The sequence below is a fragment of the Simochromis diagramma genome, unplaced genomic scaffold (genome assembly GCF_900408965.1).
Source record: "Simochromis diagramma unplaced genomic scaffold, fSimDia1.1 OVJJ01000123.1, whole genome shotgun sequence".
Lineage (NCBI taxonomy): Eukaryota > Metazoa > Chordata > Actinopteri > Cichliformes > Cichlidae > Simochromis > Simochromis diagramma.
Genome location: NW_024386778.1, coordinates 1,488,571 through 1,513,186, shown reverse-complemented (window position 1 = coordinate 1,513,186; position 24,616 = coordinate 1,488,571). Strand labels below are relative to the sequence as shown.

The following is a 24,616-nucleotide window of genomic DNA, read 5'->3' as shown; positions in this document are numbered from 1 at the left end:
AGAGAGGATGTGCCCCCTCCCAAGAGTCGCGCTTCAACTGCTCGAAGCTTCACTGTGGCCAGCCAGCGCTCCTCACTGGGCTCCATGTCGCCTTCCAACCTGCACGAGTATGCCCTGAAGCCTCAGTACGACAAGATTCCCTCATCAGAGGAGTACGACAGGCCTCCGAGCCAGGCTCCGGTGCTGCCGCCCTCGGCCGGCAAGATGGCCGGCTACAACCTGAGTCGCATGGGGGGCATCCCTGTCATGGTTCCTGCCCAGACGAGGGACGGTTCAATCGTCTAGCAGATCGTCTTCACGGGAAAGGACTGTGCAAAGAGGGGATGGAACGGAAGGAAGTGGGACAAAAGCTGGGATGGATGCACTCGCCTGATTTTTAGCTCTTTATTATTTACATACGGGAATATTCTCTGCTTATGGAGACCCGGCTCTGCTGTGGTGCTGAGAAGAGAATTTGAGTTGTGCACAACAGAGTAAATGAAGTTTTTATCAAATGCAAAAACATACAAAAAAACTTTTATGAATTTTGTCTCCTGGACGTAAAGTTAGCGTGGGTATAAAGCAGACCGGCAAAGTAAATATCTATTGTATATATGCATGTTTTTTTTGTTTAGTTTCTGTTTCCTGTCTGTTTTTTAAACATACATGGCCCCTGCTGTAGAGTTGTACTGTATGTTTAAAACAGATCCAGGCCGCTGAGTGGCCTGCTGTACAGCTGTATGCATGCATGTATAAAATTACAGCTGTGTGTGCGTGAGCGTGTGTCTGTGAGGCAGTATAAGTTTCTCTTTCATTTGCTTTCTTTAAAATACTAAATAACTGTTTGATCCAGTCTTCACTCCTCAGAGACGCTCGTTAGGAGGAAAGTCACAGATCTGGTTTAATCCCTGCACCGAGTGCACCAACTGCTTATGTGGGTCAGCCGTTTTCTTTCCAACGCTTCTTCTGTTGTTTGAATTGTCCACTGTGGGGTTGGCCGGGGATTTGAGGGTGGACAGGATTGGCTGGCGGCGAGGGGGAGGTTCAGCCGAGCAGATCTTGTGATTGGGTGTATTATTGCTTCTTGAGTGAGCTTGAAAAGGAGCAGTGTCCATCCCCCAACTCTTCTCCAGAAAACTTTGAAGAGGTGTAGAGAAATAACGGAGGCCGCTGGACAACAAGGTTCACTGAGCACTCGGCGCTGATTATGTTTGACAGGCCTTTAACCACCCGAAGGACGTGTAGGCGTCCCGAACGGGTTAAACACCAAGTTTGAATTCATTGGTAGTAGCTCACCCCCCTCAGAGCTGCCACGTATGCAATCCTCTGTATCTGAGGTGCATTACAAGGAGCCTGTATCTTAATTAACCTTCTCTGTGTGGTTAATGTGAAACCTTTTGTGGCTTAATTAAGATGTTTTTTAATGATGTAAAGCAGGATGAAGACAGTTCCCACACAGAGAAACAAATGGTGAATATTCTGTGTGTCTACGTTATAACCAGTCCAAGTTTATCTTGCTCTCAGATCCTGTGAACGTTGGTGCAGTCGGTCGGTTTAAGTTGCCACAGTGACGTCGGTTATTTAATTCCCATTCTTCCACCATTTGGAAGACCAAAAATCTCATCTTCTATTTTCTAAGAAAAATAAAGGCAGTAATTTAGCAGGAAAAGCGTTTCTTTTCACTCTGACGCCTTATTGTACTCCTCGTTTTAGCCTTACAATTTCTCCTCCGTTCACTTCCTCACAGCTCAGTTATGATGACTTCTATCGTGCCTTGTTTTCCCAGTTGAGTTGCGTTGTAGCGCGTCTGCCACTGGTACACCGCGCCGTGTGCAGTAACATCGCCCTGCATGGCCGCCAGTGCCACGACATCAGAAGAACAATAATCTATGCGCAGCCTGTTTTTTACCTTCTGTTGTCCCACTCCCACTTACCTCATACGATTTTTCCCACGGCTTGCAAAACCTTTACGACTGTCTTAAACCTTCTATTTTTTATTCCAAAAACATGATTTTGTTCTTCTTCTTTTTTTTTTTAAACTTCATTTTAAACCTCAGTGATTGATGTGCTTTTTAAGAAAAGAGACAAAACAGCTAAATGGCTCTGGCTGTACGTATAAATATTTTGTCAAAGTAACCCTATCTAATCGCAACAAAATGAAAGATGTAAAGACGACACTGTCTATATGGATGTTTGTGATGCTCTGCTGTGCTTGACAAATCTATATCTAGGAGGGGGTTAGTGCAGAGAGCGTGTGCGTCAGGTTTTCGTGTGTGAATCCCAGTATCTAAGAGGAGGTGACAGCTGTAGAAAAGTCTTGGCCCCTGGACTGCAGATTTGATGTAACACCAAGAAAAGTGAGATGTGGGCCTGTCTAGACAAAGAATTACATCTGTCAGATCTACTTAAACACTCTTCTGTGTGCAGGTTTGTGTGTGCGAGAGAGAACTGGCTGATGTGTTGCTGAGGGGAGTTTGTTGTGGGCCCTTGTAGGATTCTCTTTAGACCCTTCATCTGCTGGCAAAGTGTACAGAGCTCACAGAGGGGCTCCTGCTACTGTCCCCCTCTGTGCTCACAACATTAATAACTAATATTACTAACCGTACTAACAGTAGCTTTGAAATCAGCCTGCTAATACTATATGAAGATCTACTTTTGAGGTTTGCACATGCGTGGAAACCACTTTTCTTTTTTGTGTGTATCATTTGTGCTTTATTTTTGAATAATAAAAGTCCATGAAATAAGGAAACGCTTGGCTGTTGTCGTTTTTTGTTGTTTCTCTGAGCACTAAAACGTTTATCTCCCGTCCAGCAGCGCGCTCACTGGGGACCCGGTCTCCTGTCCAGCTGATTGTGATTAATTTCAGGCAGTCGCTGAGTTCCACCCCTTACACCAGGTGAGGTGACTTTCTAACCGCTTAATGACCGCCATTAGTCAAAGAAGCAGGCAGGCGGCGATTGCGCCTGCCATTGCCACTCCACGCCGTTCGAGCTCAGAATAAACATGCAGAGGTTTGAGCCCACCTATTCTGTGCGCCACTTACATCGACTCATCGTCACTCCCTGGTTGCGCCGTTCGGTCTCTGGCATCTTTGCCATTTGTTTCCGTGTTTGCTTAGCTTTTTCAATTACTGCCAATTTCCTCCTTTAGTTAATGTGGTGGGTAATTACGTTTACTGCAAGCCTGCACTAATCAAACTTGTGCAAAATTTGCTTCCTAATTAAGTATGCTGAATGATGTGAAACGCCTGGTTAACAGCTGAGGCACACATGTTAGTGCCACGTCTTTCTATTGCAATCACTGTCCTCAGCCTCTTTATACACTTAACACGCTGGTGATCGTGACATGCGGATGGATCAATAGATGATTATTAGCCAAAGGCTACACCGCGTGCAGGCTGTGGACAGGTAGTCAATAACCAGACTAAAGCACTTAGCAGCACTGCTAAGTGGACGTCCATCGCTGTAATTGGATGTCAGTAACAGATAGGGCCACGGAGCATTGATCTGTGGCGAGTCCGAGTCTCCCGTGGAACCTAATAGCTCCCCAGCAGTTGTGCACATCGGGGTGTGTGCAGCTGCACTGATACCAGCGCAATCTCAGCCACCTTTACAAATGGATGTGACTGGATGTAATGGCACTTTTATGGCTGCGCATTCCAAACATTCATTAAAAGGACATTAGTGATGTGTGCTAGTGCACGTGTAGAGATGAGATTTATGGACTAAGCGCTGTTCTCTCATTGAATTAATGTACAATGAGTCATACATCATCAGTCTCCTCCAGCCCAATATCCATTTGTAGCATTTTTTACCTCTTGTCCTCATTCACATAGCTGAGGGGAGAGAGTGGTGGTGCACTGAGCACCTGGGGATTTGTGCCTGCCTCCCACTTCCCCGGCCCTCCCCCCACCTTCTGCCTGGCTAAGGTATTAATTGTTTGTACAGATAAAGGAGGCTGGTACAGCAGAAAAAAAACACCAAAAAAAACCCTCATTGGTTCTCCAGGAGGGTTTCCTTGGCAACCTTATCTGGTTGTATACAGTCTAAGCTGGCTGCTAGAGGGATGATTTATCTGCCTGCTAACAAAAGAGGCCTCTAAAAGCACAGGTCTCATCAAAGTCGCTATCCTCCCGCGTGATGTCTCCTGTCACAGACGCTAAGCTTTCTGCCATTTTTAGAAACCTCCCTCAGGTTGGGAGAGGGTTGCAGGGGGAATTCTGGGCCGGATGGTGGAACATGCATAATGTGAAGAGTCGGCTCCATCGGCACAGCAGTACATTAAGTTTTTGGCTCGGCGCTCTTAGCACTTTGGATGCAAAAATGGCACACAGATTATGATGTGAAAGTAAGCTTTTACAGCCACGTCGGATGAATGACTGAGGAGTTCAGCCCTTTTTGGACGTGGCCTCCCTCGCGTTTTGGTCTCTATAGTATTCTGATGGATACAGCGTCTGTATGAGTGTAGAATCTGGATTCTCCCTGATGTCAAAACGGGAAGCTTTAAGTCGTACGTGCAATGCTGCAGCACTCTTCAGAAGCTTTTAGCTTCACGCTCTAAATCCAGCACCTTCTCATACTTTAATGGTCATAATATTAATGTCACACATGTGGGATGCTGGATGTGAAAATACACCTAAATAAAGCTGACAGCCTGAACTTTAAATGCATGTCACCGTGCCATGTCAGAGGAACGGGAATGGGAAAAGGAGGCGCAACATCAATTTGTCACCATGCAAACAGCCACAGCTCTCAGCCATATGTCGCCTTGAACAACCCGCACGCCGAGGCTGGAGACCTCGGAGGATGCTCTGTGAAGAGGGAGTTGAGTCGCAACCTGAGCCAGTCATCCCGCCCTGTCTGCTGTGCCCACCGACAGCCTGGATCTCTCGTGGGGCCCACCCAGCTGGCATGTACTCATTTGTCAGACTTGGAGGAAGAGACCGCTGGTACACCAACCATTGCCCCCTCCCACATCCTCCACGCATCCGTGCCTCGCCATTTGGTCGATACGGAGTCATCCGTTTAAAGGTTGACGTCTGCACACGCTGCATCTCAGCGTCATCTTGGGTCACTATTTTCGACCGCATGCCGCTCACATTTGGATGACTAATATGTGACTTTTGATGAATGACCTTCCCCTCTGTGCTCAAGGGAGAAAAGGGGAGCAGAGGCGGATTCACGCTGAGATTGCACTCAGTCCAACAACATGTTTTTTCCCTCAAGATCCTGTTCTCTCTGCTCTCTCTGGACCGATTTTGGTGAGCTTCATGGATCGGTAAAGTGATGCTCATCTGCACATGTGACATTTTTACTGGCAGGGAGATCACTGCGTGTGGCATGAACAAAAAACGAAGTTCCTTAACCGCACAATGCATTGGAAAATAAACATGTTCAGAGTTGGTCCTCATCACTGAAGCATATGGCAGTGGAGGACAAAAGAACAGTGAGAGCGCCAGATCAAACGGCGTGCTCAGAGAAACGACTCCTGGTTTAATATCCTCCCTGAATACTGTACTAGATCTTCAGTCACCCAGTACCTCTGATCTTTTGTCCCAGCCCTGTGCCGTTATCTCCTATCTCCCTTGGCTGAAGCTGAGAGATTGGAATCGGGAGCACTGCAGTTAAAACCTCACACGGCAAGATGGAGGTTACAGCTCGCCGCAGTCGTTTACAATGTGATTTGTACTTTTAATCTGAACCTCGGCCGGACTCTATTATAGGTGATCAAGCTCCAATGCCGTGTCATCGGGAGGGCACAATCGAGGCCAACAATAAAATGTAGCCTCGACAAAGGGAGCGGGCCACAGTTTCCCTTCTTTTCTCCTTCTGATGATTGGGGTCATCTTTGTTATTACCACAGTGATGTCAGTGATATATTACGTGTGTGAGTCTCTCAGTGCCTGTCCATGTGTGAGTTCATATATATCAATGCTGGCGTGTGCTTCCATGTTTCCTGTGTGGCCACAGTCAGGGCAAAGGTCAGGTTACTGATTTAAGGAGATGGGGCGATCCCAGTTCCCTCTGCACCAGCACAGCTAACACTTACACCACCTCAGGCTGTTTCCAGCTTAGAAATTAAGACGCATGAAGTCGCGGTATATACATGCTTTCTCTCAGCCGCATCACTCAGCTATGCAGATGACACACAGCTTTATGTCCCTATGACAGCAGTTAAACATAATACTTTAATACAGTAATTAGAGCACGCTGTAGGCATTAAAGGTACTGCGCTCAGTGGTTTGAATTATCTGTCTACTAGACTGCAGCTTGTTCACAAACGAAGGTTAATAATGGAGTTCCACAGGGTTCAGTGTTAGGACCAATTACATCCCCTATAAGGCAGTGTTCTTCAGGTGCAGAGCATAAATTTTCACTGCATCATAAGCCAAACGATGCACCAGTTAGTTGCATAAACAACCTCTAATTTTCTGCTTCTGAGTTCAGATCAAAGGTTGTTGTACTCAGCCCTAAGAATCGTAGAAACATGGAGTCTAACCAGATACCTCCCCTGGGTGGAACGACCTTTGCCTCCAGTAACACTGATGAATCTGGGAGTCGGTTTTGACCAGGATATGTCCTTCACTGTGCACGTTAGACAAATATGTTGGACTGCTTTCTTGCATTTGCAATATCTCTAAAATTAGAAACACCCTGTCTCAGCGTGATGCTGAGAAACTACTTATTACTTGTAGGTTTAACTATTATAATTCATTATCATCATGAAGTCCTAAAACTCACTGATAAGCCTTTATTTGGTCCAAAATGCTGCAGTGAGAGTGATGACAAACGTCTTCCATCTCAGCTTCTCTTCATTGTTGAACTGAATTTAAAATTCTTCAGCTGACACAGCTGAAATCAGGCCTCATCTGATTTTGAAAACGACATTTTTATGAATCACTCTGCATTGACTCATTAGTTATTATTCATCTCTGGCTCTCTTTCACAGGGTCTCTTCTGTCCCGCCCCTCACTGAGCCCAGTTCTGCTGAAGGTTTCTTCCTGTTAAAAGCTGGTTTTTCGTTCCCACCGTCACCAAACGCCTGCTCATAGAGGGTCGTCTGATTGTTGTGGTTTTCTGTGTTATTGTACGGTGTTTACCATAAAAAGTGCGCTGGGGCAGCTGTTGTGATTTAAAACAAATGTAGTATAGTCATCAAACTGGCACTGGGACGCCAGTGGTGCATCTTGCGGGTTATTCTGCAGGTGTTTTACCAGTTCATAAACTTGTGAGTTTGGATGTTGGGTGATTGCCTCAGGTGTTACTCACTGACCCAGTTATTGATAGAGTGTAATTTAGTCAGGATATTAAACATTAAGGAGCTGATGTTGAAAATTAAAAAATCTGACAAAAATACACACCTTTGGGAAGTTTCATTCCACTGGCATTAACAGAACAAAAATGGTTGAAGAGCGAAAAGCAAAGTGGCCACAAATGGCCAGGATAGAGACCTGAGGGTTAAGTGATAATTATTTTCACTTTTGTCGCTGTAAAGGTAACAGATGTTTTTGGACCACTGCTAAATTAACTGAACTTCAGGAGGTCTTATTTCCAAAGTGTCCACCTGTTTCTGAGTCTAAAATTCCTGCATCTTAGATACTCTTTCTCATTTCGAGGTTGCTAACATCTGCTGTCTTACTGGTGTTAGTTAAGCTTGAAGGGCCGTGTAGATGCTACCTGTTGGCACAGTGTAGCAGGCTGAACTGTCTGTGTATGGGCTGACAGGAGCTTTGAGATGTGTTGGTGCTGCAGAACAGAAACATAACGTGGATCTTTGCCAAACTTTTGCTGTTGTTTGAGGAAATTTCTGTTGACTCTGTGCTTGCACATTGACTCTAAGGCTAATGTCTGTTTGCTCACTGGGTTTTTACCGCAGTCTTGTTGACATGTCATAGCAGGAAACTCACAAAGGTTCATAGTAAAAGTTGTAATGGCTGCCCATTAGTCTCTTTTAGGATAGTTTACATGCTGCCTCAATGGGATTACATATGAAGTTAATGAATGGAAAAAGTAATTAAGTTATTATTATGAACTTATTTCAGTCTGAGTTTCTGTCTCTTCTGTATCGGCACCACTGTGAATGCACAATGAGACGCAATTTACACATTGAAAACAAAGTGTTGCACATGCCACACGTGTATATTCACTGTTTTTCTGCTCAGTATGAGAGAAACTAAAAATTCACATGTAGCTGTTTTCCCTTTTGAAACCTGAGCTTTTGCCTTACAGTGGATTACTGTTATTTAAAACGTTTCCATGATTAATTTGAGCTTTCACTGTAACAGTAACAACAGAATAGAATATAATAGAATGCCTTTGTACATCTGTATAGTGACAATAATGAGATACAGAGCATCAACATACAGAGCAGAACAAATATATAAAATGCACAAATATACAATCTGATAAAAATATATATCTATATACAGAAAATAAGGAAACGTGTGACAGTTGCCCTTTAAACCAGTTTGTGATAATTAGCATGGAAGATAATCACTATTTTAGCAACAGCTGCTGAGGCTAACTCCTCCTCTGTGGTTTATCTGATGCTCCTGGAATTATTCAAGGTTAAGAATAATACACTCTCCATACAGAACTAAACTTGGAAAAAAAATTAGTTACGTGGGAAAAAGACCCACTTTTGTGGCTGACTTTGTGAAACTTGCTTCCATCTTTTCTTATGTGAATATTTTGTGTCTGTAATGTGTTGCATAATATTTTGGATGTAACGGTTCTGATCAGAAATGGGAAAATGTAATTAGGAGCTCTTTCATAATGTGGTCTGTAAATATCAGACTGTTATAAAATCATTTACGTTTCTTTTCCCACACTGACGTTCAGTTTACCAGTAATAGAAGACAAAAAGTCTGGGAGGGAAAATGAACCATTAATCTTAGCTGATTATTTTTCTGTTTGCTAGTTAAAGTCGTTATTTCTGCTAGTTACACGCCTGTTTTTGGTTTAACATGTACACACTGTGAGTTTGGTTATGTACTATATGTACAGGAGTAGGTGTGACCCTTCTTTCCTCCACTTCCTCTCAAGGTCACTGTTAAAATGAGATGTCATTAGATGGTGCATGCCCCCAGCAGGCCACTTGTTGTCTTCTTCTTATCCTATAGTAGGTTTCACACTGCAGATGGTGTTCAGCTCTACATTATTATGACCAGAACTGTTCAGTGTCTGCTCTGCTCGAAGAAGGTCAGAGTCCAGACACCAAATATCAGCTCTGTACATCCTCTGCATTCAGTCGGGATGTTCCACACGAGCTGGCCGAACCGTTGGTGTGCAGCTGAAGCAGCTCCTGCAGTAATTAAAGTTCATCAGTCTGCACTGGCAGATCTGAATCTCACCGCTAATGAGGCCCCGCCGCATCAAACCCATGAAGGTCATCCGAACCTGTCTTTGTTGAAATCAGACGAAAAGAGCGGCAGGATTAGGGCGGGTCATATGATATCTAGGTCAGCGTGAAGAAAGAATACAGAGCAGGTAGGAGTAATAAAACACAGTGTGTCTGAGAGTGCTGCTAAAGCGGCTATCTGGTTGCGTCAGTTGTGACAAAGACTTTTTCCTCTGTTTTCTTCTGCCACACTGCAGCTGTGTGTGCTTCCTTTTGAAGGTCACTGCTGTGTAAAAACACTCCTGTTTTCATTGCCGCCCACAGAAAGCCTGAAATACCCTCCATAAGCCCAAAAAACACATTCAAAGACAACTTGAGTATTTCTGCTGGTCTTACTATAGCAGGAACTCTGACAATATTATATAGCATTTTTCCACCATTGCAGCAAACTGTCATTCAGCTATTCAAACCTCTTATGTCCAACATGATGATGCTGGGAATCTATTAATCTATCTGCTATGACCAGGCTGTGCATCCTCCTCTGACTCCTCCTCTTCTCCTCACTATAAACAGAAGCTCTAACCGGCTCCACTGATTGTGTGTAAGATCACATATGTCTGAAGAATTATGGTCATTTCCTCGGGTTCAGTGGAGGGCTGTGTGCACTCTGCTCCAGTTCAGCATGTGTATATATATGAGAGCAGCTCTTCCTCTTTTCATCTCAGGCTTTCCAGATTTGTAATATTACCCCACCAAGCAGCTGTGTTACCATGAAACGACTCACAGTGACAAACGAATGAACTCCTTTTTGAACAGGCTGAGCATTAAGTTAATCCTGAACAGACAGCTTCACTGGTAGACTCGTGTTTAAAGGCTTTCTCTTCTTTTTTCTAAGCAGAGGAGTGGAAAATCTAGGGAACATTACCACTGAGAGTGGGATGCCTTTCCTTTTTTACAAACAGGAAAATATTTTTAGGAGCGACCGAGCCAAGTTTGTTTGGAGGTGATTAGAAGTGTTGTCAGCGGGGAGAAAATACTGAACCTTCCTCTTTTTTGTAGGGGAATAGGGTGGCGTGTTAGCCAGAGCCAGTGTGTGGTGCTACATGAGATTAAGACGATGTGGAGCTTGTATGATCAGGTGATGGGGAATGTGTGGTTCTCGGATCGCTTTATTATTCTTATGAAATATGATCTTATTTCCCAGAGACTGGCTTTGTTTGCAGTAACACTGAGATATAGCACCGAGGCGTCAGATTCCTGTTTGCTGTGGGTTCAGGTACAAATACAGGTGTGCCTCCAGTTACGACACAGACAACTCTTAAGTGCAGGCTGACGATCAAGGACCGTCAGCCTGCTTAGTTTCTGTCATGTGTTTAAGCTCACAAAGGATATAAATGTCAATCAAGGAGCGTCTGGCACGCAATGCTGCTCTTCAGGTTTGACAGCATGCGTGATTGTCAGTGTTGAAGCAAATCGCATTTGTGCATTGGTCAGAGGAAGTTGACCTCGGCAAACCGGTTCTCTGCTCGTGAGATGACAGGCACAGTGTGTGCTATCTGCTGTGGATGAGCCCTTTGTTGCTCCCTTTGTTTCACCTTGCAGTCCATCAGTGTGCACTGATGCCACCTTGTGTCGAAAAGGTGAATTACATAAGCAGAGTTTTGTGGCCATCAGTGCAGAGGCGGGGACATACAGGTCATACCTGAGGCTTGTTTCAGTGCAGGTTCCAGCATTTACTCAGAAGCGTCCTTTCTAAACTCTCTGTTTGAATACTTGCAGATTGTTACTCAGAAAAGCAAAAGTGTTAGACGTCACTTGTTACTTGTTAAAGTAATGCGTTACTTTACTCAACCCCAAAGGTTGATGCTGTTCATCTGGACGTTTCAGTGGGAAAAACATTTCACCATCATCCAGGTGACGTCTTCAGTCTCAGCTGACTGCAGGTTTCAACCTTATAAACAGGACATTTGCATAAAGACTGAAACCAGCACCACTGAAAACGCTGCATCCAGATGAACAGAATCAACTTTTGGGGGATTTACCTACCTGGATGATTGAGCGTGCATCAAGACGTTACTTTACCTAGTTACTCCCTACTCGTTACTTTTCTTCTGCGTTACTCCATGGACCCGAAACACCTTCCTGTAACAATATGAACCTACAGACACACACACACACACACACACACACACACACACACACACACACACACACACACACACACACACACACAAATCCCTATCCTAACTAGAAGTTTTGGTCAACACCAGCCTTACATTTACAGTACCACTGCTCTACTGGATGCCAAATATTATAATATTTTCACTATGTTGAAGTCACGTTTCTATCTTGTGAGCCAAAGTCTTCAACTTTTATGCAGTTTTCATTTCCATATGAATTTGATTGTGTAACCTAATTACTAAGACATTTTACACTCTACTAATTAAAATAGGCCCACTTTTTGAGTTTTGATGGTCGAGCAGCATGCTGGTAGAAAACATTACCAGCAACTCTGTTGATGTCAGCTTCATATTTGGAATTTGTTTTTCGGGAGTCTTAGTGAGGCAGCACATCAGCATTTTAAATTGAGCAGTTTTAGCAAACAAAGCGAAAGAGCAGCGCTTGAAGGAGGAAGGTGGGAGCAGAGCAGTGTTGGGGTTTGTTCTCTAGCATTGTTAGTCTGTACCTGCAGCTGTGATTTGGTGCTATGTAAATAAAACGGAGTTGAATTGTAACTCCTTATTTTGGAACTACACTAACACCGGTCGTATGTAGAGACAACATTGGTTCACAGTTTTGTGTTCAGAGGCTAAAAACGAGGCCTTTAGAGACCTTCAAGACCAGACTCTGTCTCCTTGGAAGCAAAATATAAAGAAATGAGGTGTCCAAGACTTTTTCGATGGCACTATATTTGACACAGCAACGTGTAGTTTATGTATAAATGTTAAACTTCATTGGCTCCACATTTCCAAATACCAAAATTGCCTGTTTGAACTTTAGTGATTGAAAACTGAAGACTGGGTCCTGAAAGAGTCCAGATCAAACATTTTCTTCTTTTTAACTTTTGAAATCTACCGTTTTGTGCGTACTGGTCCAGACGGGCAGGATTAATGAGCACCTTCTGTTGGAAACCATAAAAATCACAGTGAGCTTATTAGCAGCCAGGTTTGCACAAAAACACTGTCGTGAATTGATGTAGATGTAGTTCAGACTGCAGGAGGTCGTTGGAGAGAAGTGTTCTCAGCTGTTTTTCACTTTAAGAGCAAAGTAAGAGATTAATGTTGAGTCACTGTCAGGATTTCATCACATAAAACCTCTACGTACTCTGTACACCGCCGGAGCAGGTTTATTATGTCTTTGTTATCAGTCTGATAAAGAAATCACACCACAGGATCCCATTTGCACTGAAGCCCATCAGACCCCCTGCTGTCACACATCATTAATCACGAGCTTGGGCCTAACAGCGTCTCATTAAAAGCTTTTCTGACTCTTGATAACAAAATCTGGCCATGGAAAATGTGACGTATACTACTATCCTATCTATGATATAGATGATATTCAAAGTCTTCGCAATTTCATGTTGGGAAACATAATTCTGAAATTGTTCTAAAATGTGTAGACTTTTTTGCAGATTGGTGAAAATCTGCCCATTTTTGCTGATGCGATGCCAGGTAACCTAATTAGTTGCTAAATGTTCCTCCAGCTGTTTCTTTTGTGCTGCTTATTTTTCTCCATCCAAACGTTTTTGAGACACGACGCTGTCATCAAATTCAAAATTTAAGTGGTCTCTAAAAACGGTCTCTTTTTAAATATTCGACGTGGTTTCTTATGTTCTGTTGTGAATATGAGGTTTGCAAGCCGCTGCCTTCTGCTTTTGTTTCTGAAGCTTCTTAAATGTGAAGTTTTGCTTCTTTGATTTCTCTAAACTCCCCTGCTGCATGTCTCCTTTTCACCTCACGATTTTTAATCAAATGACTTGAAAGATTCATTCTTGTTCTTGTTATCTATGGGGGCTCTGGCTTCCTTCAACAGTCCAAAGACATCCATGTTAATTGGCTTCAGTAGATGTACGTGTGAGTGTGAATGTGTTGGTCCTGAGATATGGTTCAGGCTGGTTTATAGGCCAACCTTGCGTTTCTTTGACAGTAGTTGTCAAACGGTAGCTCTTACGCAGAGTAATGGTTTGTCTAAAGAGTTTCATCCACGCTATAAGACTTCTTATAGTTTGGCGCCCTCTGCTGGTCCAAAGGCTGAATTACCCCCATGCTGTAGCCCTATATCATTTCATACGTGCAGGTCTGAGAGGAAAAGCAGCGGTGACTGATGCACCCACGCGCCTCAGTGCCAAACATCAGTCAGAGGCGGCGGCACGAACCTGTAGTTACTCAGTGTAATGCCAATAACTCTTGCATCTGCTCATGAATTCACAATTCTGGGGTAACCATCAAGTTTTCTCCTACATCAGCAGGGATGTGACACGCGGTACGTGACAGAGGATTAAAAAAAGAAGTATTAATGGCACACACAACCTGTAGCGCTATAAAAACACTGGTGGGTGAGAAGTGGGGCCAGGACACGTCACATATGGCGTCTGTGCAAAGGCGGAGAAATAAACACCCAAACACAGGGTTAGTACACATTTTTTAATAACATGGCACAATTTACATAACACAAGTTTAAATGAGGAGCATGCTGAAGATTCAGTCGCTTCATTTTTTCTCATTGTACACGATCTAGAAAGACTTCGTTTTTTCCCCTGTACACGGTAAACAGCAAAAGGTTTCTCGTTGAACAATCTTTTTGCGATACGTATCGACTAACCACTATGGCTCGGGTGGACAATTTCATGTTGGATTAAAAAACACTGCACGACATGATATCACAGAGTTTGAAGCGCACAACTAAACCTTCAGTGGACTACTAAAATAGATCTCTGCTTGTTAGAAACAAACCGTCCATGGTTGAGACTTGCTTTTTTTGTATTTTGATTTTGTAGGTACAACAACTTAGGAAAGCACTTTAATACACTGTTTGACCAACAGAAACATGTACTTTACACTCCTCCGCTAGGGCTAATGTGCCATCATGGTGTTTAATGCGCTGCATTCTCCCCAGAACAAGACTGGTGTTAACCAAGAGGACAACAAAAAAATCCATCCACACATTTGTGCTGCTGGCTTTTTACATCACAATTTAATATTCAGTTCAATGAGATTGTCACCACAGATTATTATAAGACAAAAATCATTTTGTTTTTGTTAAATCTGAAACCCTGTGCGGATCAGTTAAAGCTGCATCTGTCAGCACGGACGCAAAGTTAATGTCAAGTCTGCGTTGTGGAGAGAATACAGCCTCTTGTCCTTGAATAGTACACAGTGGCACGCAGTCAGTAGTGTTGAAGGCCAGCTTTCAGAAAGGGAACCGAGACATTTGTTGCATAGTTGAATCTGGGGATCTGGTACAATGCGAATCACCTGCGTCAACCAAACGATAAAGAAATTGCAAAAAGCACGTTCTGAATCATACTCCTGTATTTACATCTGTCAAAGTAAAGCTTTCGAAACACTCTTTTGCATATTTGTACCATGAATTTGAATCCGTACAGGGCGAGCACAGCGACTGTACACATTATCTACACACTCAGTGCTAAAGTACCTGTACAATCCAAAGTTGCTCATTCTGACTCCACATCACTTTTCTATACAAGAGAAAGAATGCACACGGAAAGCTGGAGCAAAACGGGAAAACAAAATCTCTGAAAAAAAGCTTTTTTTGTTCCATGATTATTGTCTCTTTGTAGTTTTATACAAAAACGATTCATTGCATGGGCATCTGTGTGCCCACATAAATTATTCACAGCTATGTTACAGTCTTGCTTTGCCAAAGCTAAGTGCTTGGTTGTGAGTTCAGTGTTGGTGAGGCACAGGGCTGCAGGGCCACCGCGTCTGCTCGCCTCACCGCGCCTCGATGTCTTTGTGAGCCGGTCTGTCTCTGATATCTGTGCCCAGGGGAGTAGTCCGTCTGGGCGAGCCGGGCCGGGCGCCCAGTGTGGGAATGAGTGGGGGCGGTGCACTCAGAGACGCGGTGGGTGGCGTTTTGTTCAGGATACCATTCTGATGGGCGGTGGCTGCGGCGGCGGCGGCGGCAGCTGCTGCCGCTGCGGCCGAGGGACTCACCCTGGAGTAGTGCATGCCAGCGAGTCCGGGGGCCATGAGGCCTGGGGCAGGGTGGGGGAGGTGTCCGTCGAGGGCGGGATGGTGCACCGCGGGGTGGAGGCGCCCGTGCTCGTAGTCCTCTCGGAGCATGTTGAGGCGATCGCGCTCCTCCAGTTGGGCGCGCTCCTGTTCCCTCCTCTGCTCCAGGGCCAGGGGGTGGGCGTGGTCGCGATTAAAGTCATGAGGCTCGCGGTCCCTGTAGGAGCGCTCTGCCTCGTACAGGCGCGGCCCTGCCAACCGGTGCAGAGGATCGTTCCTCAGCAGCAGGTCCCTGGCCAAAGGGTCTCGCCTGTGAATGTCCAGGCCCCTGTAGGGGTCTCTCATTGGGTCCCAGTGGAAGGGAGGGTAGGGGAATCTGTCAGCTCCTGGGATGGGACTGATACCCATAAAGGGCGCCACGACTCGAGTTCTCTCTAGGCTGCTGATGCTGTTGATGGGGTGGACACCGGGCATGCCCATGGACACAGGCACTGAGGAGGGAGGGTGGAGATTAGGGGTGGAGGACACCTGTTGCAGGTGCTCACTGGCCCTCTCTGCGCCTCCATCCTGCTCCTCCTTCCTCTCCTCCTTTACTTTCACCTCACTGCTCTTCTTCTGGTGCTCGTATGGCAGCTCCGCCTTCTTCTCCAGGACATCCCTCGTCAGGCCACCGTTGGGACGTTCCAAGCTGGTCTGCCGCACATAGGGTGACGCCGATCCTCTGTTTGACATTTTGTCCTCCGACGCTCGGCCGTCATGGATGACAGGCGTGTCCTTGTCACTGTGCTGGCTGTCCTTGAGCTTGTGGTCGTCTGTGCCGTTGTCTTTCCATGAATCCGAGTGCTCCCTTTCCCTCTCTTTGGCCTTGTTCTCCTTCTCCCTCTGAGGCTCTCCAGAAGCAGGTGGCAGGTGGTTCCTGTGGTGCTCAGGAGGTCGGCTGTGGCTAAGAAGGCTGATTGGATTGACGGGGACCGGGGACGGATGGCTGGGATGACGCTTTTCAACAGAGTCCCTACAGGCACAAACAAGGTTATGAGAGTTTTACGTTTGGAGTTAAATAACTGTACAGAGAAAAAAACATCTTATGGAAAATTATGATTATATAAAACATACAGGAAACATCTTTAATTTAAGCCTTTGCCAATCTGCTTATCACCACCTGACTGATGCTGCTGCTGACTTGTCTACATGACTCTGACTCAACTAAATTCAATGCTGCTGCTAATTAAGGAGCTGTTATCAAATATGGGCGATGCTAACCTTTTCCTCTCTCCTCCCCCCAGCAGGAGCACGAGCTCGCTGATCAAAATTCACGTCGGCAGTAATGACACCCGGTTACACCAATCGGAGGTCACTAAAATCAATATTGAATCGGTGTGCAACTTTGCCAAAACAATGTGGGACTCTGTAGTTTTCTCTGGTCCCCTCCCCAATCAGACCAGGAGTGACATGTTTAGCCACATGTTCTCCTTAAATTGCTGGCTGTCTGAGTGGTGTCCCAGAAACGATGTGGGCTTCATAGATAATTGGCAAACCTTCTGGAGGAAACCTGGTCTTGTTAGGAGAGACGGCATCCATCCCACTTTGGATGGAGCAGCTCTCATTTCTAGAAATATGGACAAAAATATGACTATCCAGAGTTGGGACCAGGAAGCAGAGCTGCAGTCTTACACGCCTCTCTGCAGCTTCTCTCCTCCTGCTACCCCCCCCAAAAACCCATCTCCACAGAGACTGTGTCAGCTCCCAAACAGACAAAAAACTAACTAAAAACCATCAACAAACAACTTAAACATAAACAATTACAAAGAAAGAACAATACAGTATCCACATCTGAACCAAAGAGTAAAACAGTGAAATGTGGATTATTAAACATTAGGTCTCTCTCCTCCAAGTCTCTGTTAGTACATGACTTAATAATTGATCAACAAATCGATTTACTCTGCCTTACAGAAACCTGGTTGCAGCAGGATGATTATGTTAGTTTAAATGAATCAACACCCCCGAGTCATTCTAACTACCAGAAATCTCGAAGCACAGGCCGGGGGGGGCGGTGTGGCAGCAAGTTTTCACACCAGCCTATTAATTAATGAAAGACCAAGACAGACTTTTAATTCATTTGAAAGCCTGATGCTTAGCCTCGTCCACCCCAGCTGTAAAACTCAGAAACCAGTCTTACTTGTTATCATCTATCGTCCACCTGGGCCTTACACAGAGTTTCTGTCTGATTTCTCAGACTTTTCATCTGATTGAGTTCTCAGCTCAGATAAAATAATTATTGTGGGTGATTTTAACATCCATGTAGATGCTAAAAATGACAGCCTCAACATGGCATTTAATCTGTTATTAGACTCAATTGGCTTCTCTCAAAATGTAAAAGAACCCACCCACCACTTTAATCACACTCTAGATCTTGTTTTAACATATGGCATAGAAACTGAACATTTAACAGTGTTTCCTGAAAACCCTCTCCTGTCTGATCATTTCCTGATAACATTTACATTTACAATAATTGATTACACAGCGGTGGAGAGTAGACTTTATCACAGTAGATGTCTTTCTGAAAGCGCTGTAACTAAGTTTAAGAATATAATCCACCCACTGTTATCATCTTCAATGCCCTGTACCAACACAGAGCAGAGCAGCTACCTGAACGCTACTCCAACAGAGGTCGATTATCTTGTTAATAATTTCACCTCCTCACTACGTACGACTCTGGATACTGTAGCTCCTGTGAAAACTAAGGTCTCTAATCAGAAGTACCTGACTCCGTGGTATAATTCTCAAACACGTACCCTAAAGCAGATGACTCGTAATCTGGAGAGGAAATGGCGTGTCACAAATTTAGAGGATCATCATTTAGCCTGGAGAAATAGTTTGCTGCTTTATAAGAAAGCCCTCCGCAAAGCCAGAACATCTTACTATTCATCACTGATTGAAGAAAATAAGAACAACCCCAGATTTCTCTTCAGCTCTGTAGCCAGGCTGACAAAAAGTCAGAGCTCTTTTGAGCCAACCATCCCTTTAACGTTAACTAGTAATGACTTCATGAACTTCTTCACAAATAAAATTTTTATCATTAGAGAAAAAAATACCAGTAATCATCCCACAGATGTAATATTATCTACAGCTACTCTTAGTACCACTGATGTTAAGTTAGACTCTTTTTCTCCAGTTGATCTTTCTGAGTTAACTTCAATAATTACTTTCTCCAAACCATCAACGTGTCTTTTAGACCCCATTCCTACAAAACTGCTCAAAGAAGTCCTGCCATTAATTAATTCTTCGATCTTAAATATGATCAACCTATCTCTAATGATCGGCTATGTACCACAGGCCTTCAAGGTGGCTGTAGTCAAACCTTTACTCAAAAAGCATCTCTAGACCCAGCAGTCTTAGCTAATTATAGGCCAATCTCCAACCTTCCTTTCATATCAAACATCCTTGAAAGAGTAGTTGTCAAACAGCTAACAGATCATCTGCAGAGGTTTATTTGAAGAGTTTCAGTCAGGTTTCAGAGCTCATCACAGCACAGAAACAGCTTTAGTGAAGGTTACAAATGATCTTCTTATGGCCTCTGACAGTGGACTCATCTCTGTGCTTGTCCTGCTAGACCTCAGTGCAGCATTCGATACTGTTGACCATAATATCCTATTAGAGCGATTAGAACATGCTGTAGGTATTACAGGTACTGCACTGCAGTGGTTTGTATCATATCTATCTAATAGACTCCAATTTGTGCATGTAAATGGAGAGTCCTCTTCACACACTGAGGTTAATTATGGAGTTCCACAGGGTTCAGTGCTAGGACCAATTCTGTTTACATTATACATGCTTCCCTTAGGCAGCATCATTAGAAGACATAGCATACATTTACACTGCTATGCAGATGACACCCAGCTCTATCTGTCCATGAAGCCAGATAACACACACCAATTAGTTAAACTGCAGGAATGTCTTAAAGACATAAAGACCTGGATGGCCGCTAACTTTCTGCTTCTTAATTCAGATAAAACTGAGGTTATTGTACTCGGCCCTGAAAATCTTAGAAATATGGTATCTAACCAGATTCTTCCTCTGGATGGCATTACCTTGGCCTCCAGTAACACTGTGAGGAACCTTGGAGTCATTTTTGACCAGGACATGTCCTTCAACGGACATATTAAACAAATATGTAAGACTGCGTTCTTCCATTTGTGCAACATCTCTAAAATTAGAAATATCCTGTCTCAGAGTGACGCTGAAAAACTAGTTCATGCATTTATTACTTCCAGGCTGGACGACTGTAATTCATTGTTATCAGGATGTCCAAAAAACTCCCTGAAAAGCCTTCAGTTAATCCAAAATGCTGCAGCAAGAGTCCTGACAGGGACTAGAAAGAGAGAGCAGATTTCTCCTGTATTGGCTTCCTGTTAAATCCAGAATTCAAAATCCTGCTCCTCACATACAAGGTCTTAAATAATCAGGCCCCATCTTATCTTAATGACCTTGTAGTACCATAGCACCCTATTAGAGCACTTCGCTCTCGCTCTGCAGGCCTACTTGTTGTTCCTAGAGTATTTAAAAGTAGAATGGGAGGCAGAGCCTTCAGTTTTCAGGCCCCTCTTCTGTGGAACCAGCTTCCAGTTTGGATTCGGGAGACAGACACTATCTCTACTTTCAAGATTAGGCTTAAAACTTTCCTTTTTGCTAAAGCATATAGTTAGGGCTGGACCAGGTGACCCTGAATCCTCCCTTAGTTATGCTGCAATAGACGTAGGCTGCCGGGGATTCCCATGATGCATTGAGTTTTTCCTTTCCAGTCACCTTTCTCACTCACTATGTGTTAACAGACCTCTCTGCACTGAATCATATCTGTTATTAACCTCTGTCTCTCTTCCACAGCATGTCTTTTATCCTGTCTTCCTTCTCTCACCCCAACCAATCACAGAAGATGGCCCCGCCCCTCCCTGAGCCTGGTTCTGCCGGAGGTTTCTTCCTGTTAAAAGGGAGTTTTTCCTTCCCACTGTCGCCAAAGTGCTTGCTCATAGGGGGTCATATGATTGTTGGGGTCTTCTCTGTATGTATTATTGTGCGATCTACTGTACTGTACTGTGCTGTTGTGATTTGGCGCTGTGTAAATAAAATTGAATTGAATGGAATCTTTTGTTCATTAAACTGTCACTTTGTTGCACTCACACACTGACCACATTACTCATATAGTTGTTACATTGTTCACCACCCACCTGTCCTTGTCCTCTTTACTGACCAACGAGTCCCGTTTGTCAGAGTCTCGGTCCCTCTCGTGTGAGCTCACCGACGCGCTCCTCTCAGACTCTCCGGGTTTCAGCCAGGGTGGCGGCGTGGGGAACGAAGGTGGCGTGCGATGCAGGCGGTTCCACGGCTCCTGGTGGCTGTTGTTACTGCTGCTGTTGAAGTGCTGTGGCGCGTTTGGGCCATCTTTGTGGCCAAACACCGAGTTGGCCCCTGTTAGGGATTCAACACGTGGAAAAACATGGAACGCAAGTTAAATGCGTAGCTCTGCTGATCCTCATATGCAGGCAGCATAAAAACAGTGAGAGGATTACTCCACCTAAACTACAGGTGGGCGACTGATTTTCCCGAGAGACCGCACGAGAAACTGTGACCCTCCACAACAGTCACGGTTTCTCATGTGGCCACTCCCAAGCAAGTGTCTTTCTTGAGGCTGAAACTCACTTAGTGCTGGATTGCCCAATCCCCCGAAGGCCGACGAGCTGAGAGATCCCAGTCCTCCAAACGATGGAGGCCTACTGAAAGGCTCTGGGAGAAGACACAGCATGTTAGCGCTGATGCAATCAACACCCTCGTTTTGGATCGGTCAGACTGAGATGAAGCGTGCTGTTACCTAAATGAGATGCTGGAGGAAGAAAGTTTCCAGGATGGTGCGGTGGATGGCCAAAGGGAGCTGCAGATGGGTGCGTAGGACCTGAGGAGGAGGATAACCACAGACTGTAACATCAGCAAAAGTGAGTGTTAACTGGTCAACTGGTGAAGTCTTTCTGGAGCTGTCAGTAAGAGCCAATCGATAAATAATTCGTATTTTAAAAACTTTAACTGTAAAGTTAAAGTTCAGTAAAAGACTTCAGAAAAATGTCCTTCAGTATTTTTGTGCAGACAAAAGCATCTGTAAATAAACAGCCATGAACTTATCAGTCGACTGTAGATTACAGGCACAGCCGATTACAGGCACAGCCATTAAAGCAGCAATTCGTTTACACGCGTGTTTCTCTTCAAAGTCAACTCTTACATAAGTCCCATCATCACGTCAAAAGAGAAACAACGATTCTCCTGTTAGTACGAGATTAATTGCATTTAATGATACTGTGCATAGCAAACAAGGAGAATCAGCTGAAAGCTCCAGAAAGATTTAAGACTTTTTTTACACGACTTTGGCCCTGAGAGCTCCACACAAAGACAAACAGCACCGGCTCAGGACAGATGTTGTGGGGACAATGGCTACGATCTAAGTTGTTATATATCGCTGCAGAAATCTGCTGCCCAGATGATTTACTGTGCAGCCTGATCATGCTCTCCCAGATGATCAGCTTCAGCTCAGCTTGGTCCCTGTTGGTGTAACTAATGAGGATAAAGCCAGCTAGTTATCCCAAGATTATCTGCACTAGAAGGCTAATAGTAAGCAAGCAGAAAGCTGCAATGCTTACAGCTTTACAACTTTTGGGATTAATAAAAGATTGAAGTGTAAAAAAAGTTTTCTCAGGGCTCTATGCAGTGAGTCTGCAGACTAAGTACCTCCCGTACTTCTAAAGGAATTAACAGCAGCCAGGTGCCGATAATCAAATTCACTTTAATAACTGATCGTCAGTTTGTGTTAGCACCTCTATGAAAACACTCAGGTGTGTGGTAATAAAACGCCACAATCTTCCCAGGAGATGACACAAAGCTGCAGGCCTCTGTTAGCGTGCTAAATGTTCCACAGTATTACAGTATAGTTAGAAAGGCAGTGAACAAGTGTATTTGGAAAGAGTGCAAGGAGACAGCTTGTCCTCTTTAAAGTGAACATGGCAGAACGGCAAATGTTTGAAATGACGTCCGAGTCCTTCAGACAGACGAGACTAAAACAGCCGTTTGGCCATAAAGCGCAGCACCAAACACTGCAGAGAGACCCGTGAAAACTGTGCTTTTTTTCCTGCTGTTTTGTCGTATTTCATCTTTAGTAAAAATATTTTCTTCATTTGTTGGCGTTTTGTCCAGTTGCAGCATCGGACATTATGACAACCTGACATTTTGGGACACTGACGCAGAGCCAAATAAGTAATAGTAGCAGAGGGGGGCGTTGTGGTAGTTTGATGACCTAATCTTGGGATAGTTAAGCTAAACTCAGGAATTCCACACACTGCCTGGAAAACTGTCGTTGTTATGTCTTGATGATACCTGGCTAGTTACAGGCTGAACGAAGCAAACCCAGCACTGCTGCGGCTTGAAGTTTAATAACCAGATCCAACATAGAGGGAAAAAGGCTGACTCACATCTGCAGTCTGTGGATACTTAAACTACACCAGGAGCACCAGAGACGACTGTACTAACCCAAAGTGCGACTTCAAGGTCTGCCTGTATTTAACAGCAAGCGGGGACCTTGTTGACATCACTAAAACCCATTTCATGGACTAATCGAATATCCTCTGCTTTATCCAGTATTCCTTTAAGAGGCACGTTGGATGATCTGTTCTTTCACTCTGATTTGTGTGTGTTGTTGTCACATGCTCATGGCTGTTTTAAACATGAACGTTTCATATACAGGAGCCAAGCGTGGCGCAGTATGAGTGAACTGTAGAGCTGCGACAGTGTCCAAGAACAGAAACAGGAAGTCAGAGATTGACCCAACAGCTCCAACCTAAAGAAAGGTGAGATATATCTCTGATGTTCACTCTGGTGGAGATCATTCTGTCGGGTTTGCTGATTTCACTCATTCACCATAGACGATGCTAGCTCTGCACAGCAGGACCGACTGCTGCTGAATATGAGAGGCGGCCACTGATCAATCGGACAGCTGATGCACTCACCTGCAGCGGAGAAAAGCGTGGCGGGCCGTGCCAAGTCGCCGGGGTGGTGGATAGCACCAAAGAGGCTGGGGCCCGGGGGTCGACTCAGAAACTCGGGCTTGAGGCCGAAGTCTAGCTTGTGAGGGTCGACCTGCATCTGCTGCTGAAAGACGCCAAAGGTACAGAGAGAAACACATGTAAAACCTGAGCTATCAGAGGGTCCTTTTGACCCAGCATTTGGTGTTTCTTGTGTTTTTATGACCTTTTGTGTGATGGTTTATTATTCTTAGTGGTAATCCTGAGTTTCTTCTACGCTAACCTTTGCCCTCTGCGTCCCCTTTTGTGCGTCTGTGTTTGTAAAGTTGTGTGAGTTCTTGTGCCGTGTTTTCCCTCCTTGTGTTTTATTCCATCACGTTTATCTGTGTTTGCCCAAGTCCGTCTCGTCTGCCTCTCCTCCTCCCGCATCATCTTCCTGTTTTATTGTGAAGGTCTCGTGTTTCCGTGTTCGTCCTGTTCAGTTTTGTGTCCCCCGTCCTGCTCTCCGTGTGTGCTCACTTCCCTCGTTATCCTTCTGTATATTTACGTCAGCATCTCCCTCATGGCTGTCTGTCTCTCCCTGTGTTTCCCCCCGTGTATTTGGATTCTTTGGTTTTTCCAGGTTAGTTTTGTATTGTAAAGCTGTGGTTTGTGAGTTCACGTCCTGCCTCTGAGTCTGCATTTGGGTCCTACTCCTGCTGCACACAGAGATGCTGGTTTTAGGCGTGTTGGGAAGGAAAAATAGTTAAAGCCATCAAGGGAGGTGACTGACTGCTAAGTTCCAGTGAGGTGTCACAATCAAAGCATTACGCTAACCTCCAGAAGCAAAAGGAGGATGCAAACCATACAATTTAAATGTCAATTTATTATCAACGGTGTGTGAAGCGACTTCTACTGAGTACAACGGTGAAATCAGCTGATCACAGAAGACACGGAACAATTCTGTGGTTTAACTGATGAAGTGATTTTTCCAGAAGAGAAACTAGAGCCAGATCCACAGAGCGAACCATCAGGAGTTTGGGTTTATTTTGCAGTTCAATTAATACAAAT

General features: G+C 44.5%; 3 protein-coding genes across 14 annotated transcripts in view; 2 read left to right on the top strand and 1 right to left on the bottom strand.

The window, feature by feature from the left end:
* Positions 1-3,945, top strand: part of cxadr (CXADR Ig-like cell adhesion molecule) — a 38,222-nt gene extending 34,277 nt beyond the window's left edge. The window contains exon 7 of the mRNA XM_040013343.1: positions 3-3,945. Coding sequence (XP_039869277.1) covers positions 3-285 — 283 coding nt within the window. The 3' untranslated portion in view covers positions 286-3,945. The remainder of the gene's footprint in view (positions 1-2) is intronic.
* Positions 1-24,616, top strand: part of LOC120720571 — a 914,567-nt gene that overhangs the window by 102,978 nt on the left and 786,973 nt on the right. The gene's annotated exons all lie outside the window — the stretch shown is intronic.
* Positions 13,948-24,616, bottom strand: part of auts2a (activator of transcription and developmental regulator AUTS2 a) — a 327,329-nt gene continuing 316,660 nt past the window's right edge. For 7 of the 12 annotated variants that reach the window (XM_040013071.1, XM_040013063.1, XM_040013019.1 and 4 more), the window contains 5 exons: positions 23,552-23,693; positions 21,376-21,456; positions 21,207-21,290; positions 20,735-20,987; positions 13,948-16,524 (listed from right to left, as the gene is read on the bottom strand). In XM_040013071.1, the coding sequence (XP_039869005.1) occupies positions 15,273-16,524; positions 20,735-20,987; positions 21,207-21,290; positions 21,376-21,456; positions 23,552-23,693 (1,812 nt within the window). In that variant the 3' untranslated portion in view covers positions 13,948-15,272. The remainder of the gene's footprint in view (positions 16,525-20,734; positions 20,988-21,206; positions 21,291-21,375; positions 21,457-23,551; positions 23,694-24,616) is intronic. The other 5 variants (XM_040013088.1, XM_040013079.1, XM_040013028.1 and 2 more) reach the window with 3 other exon arrangements.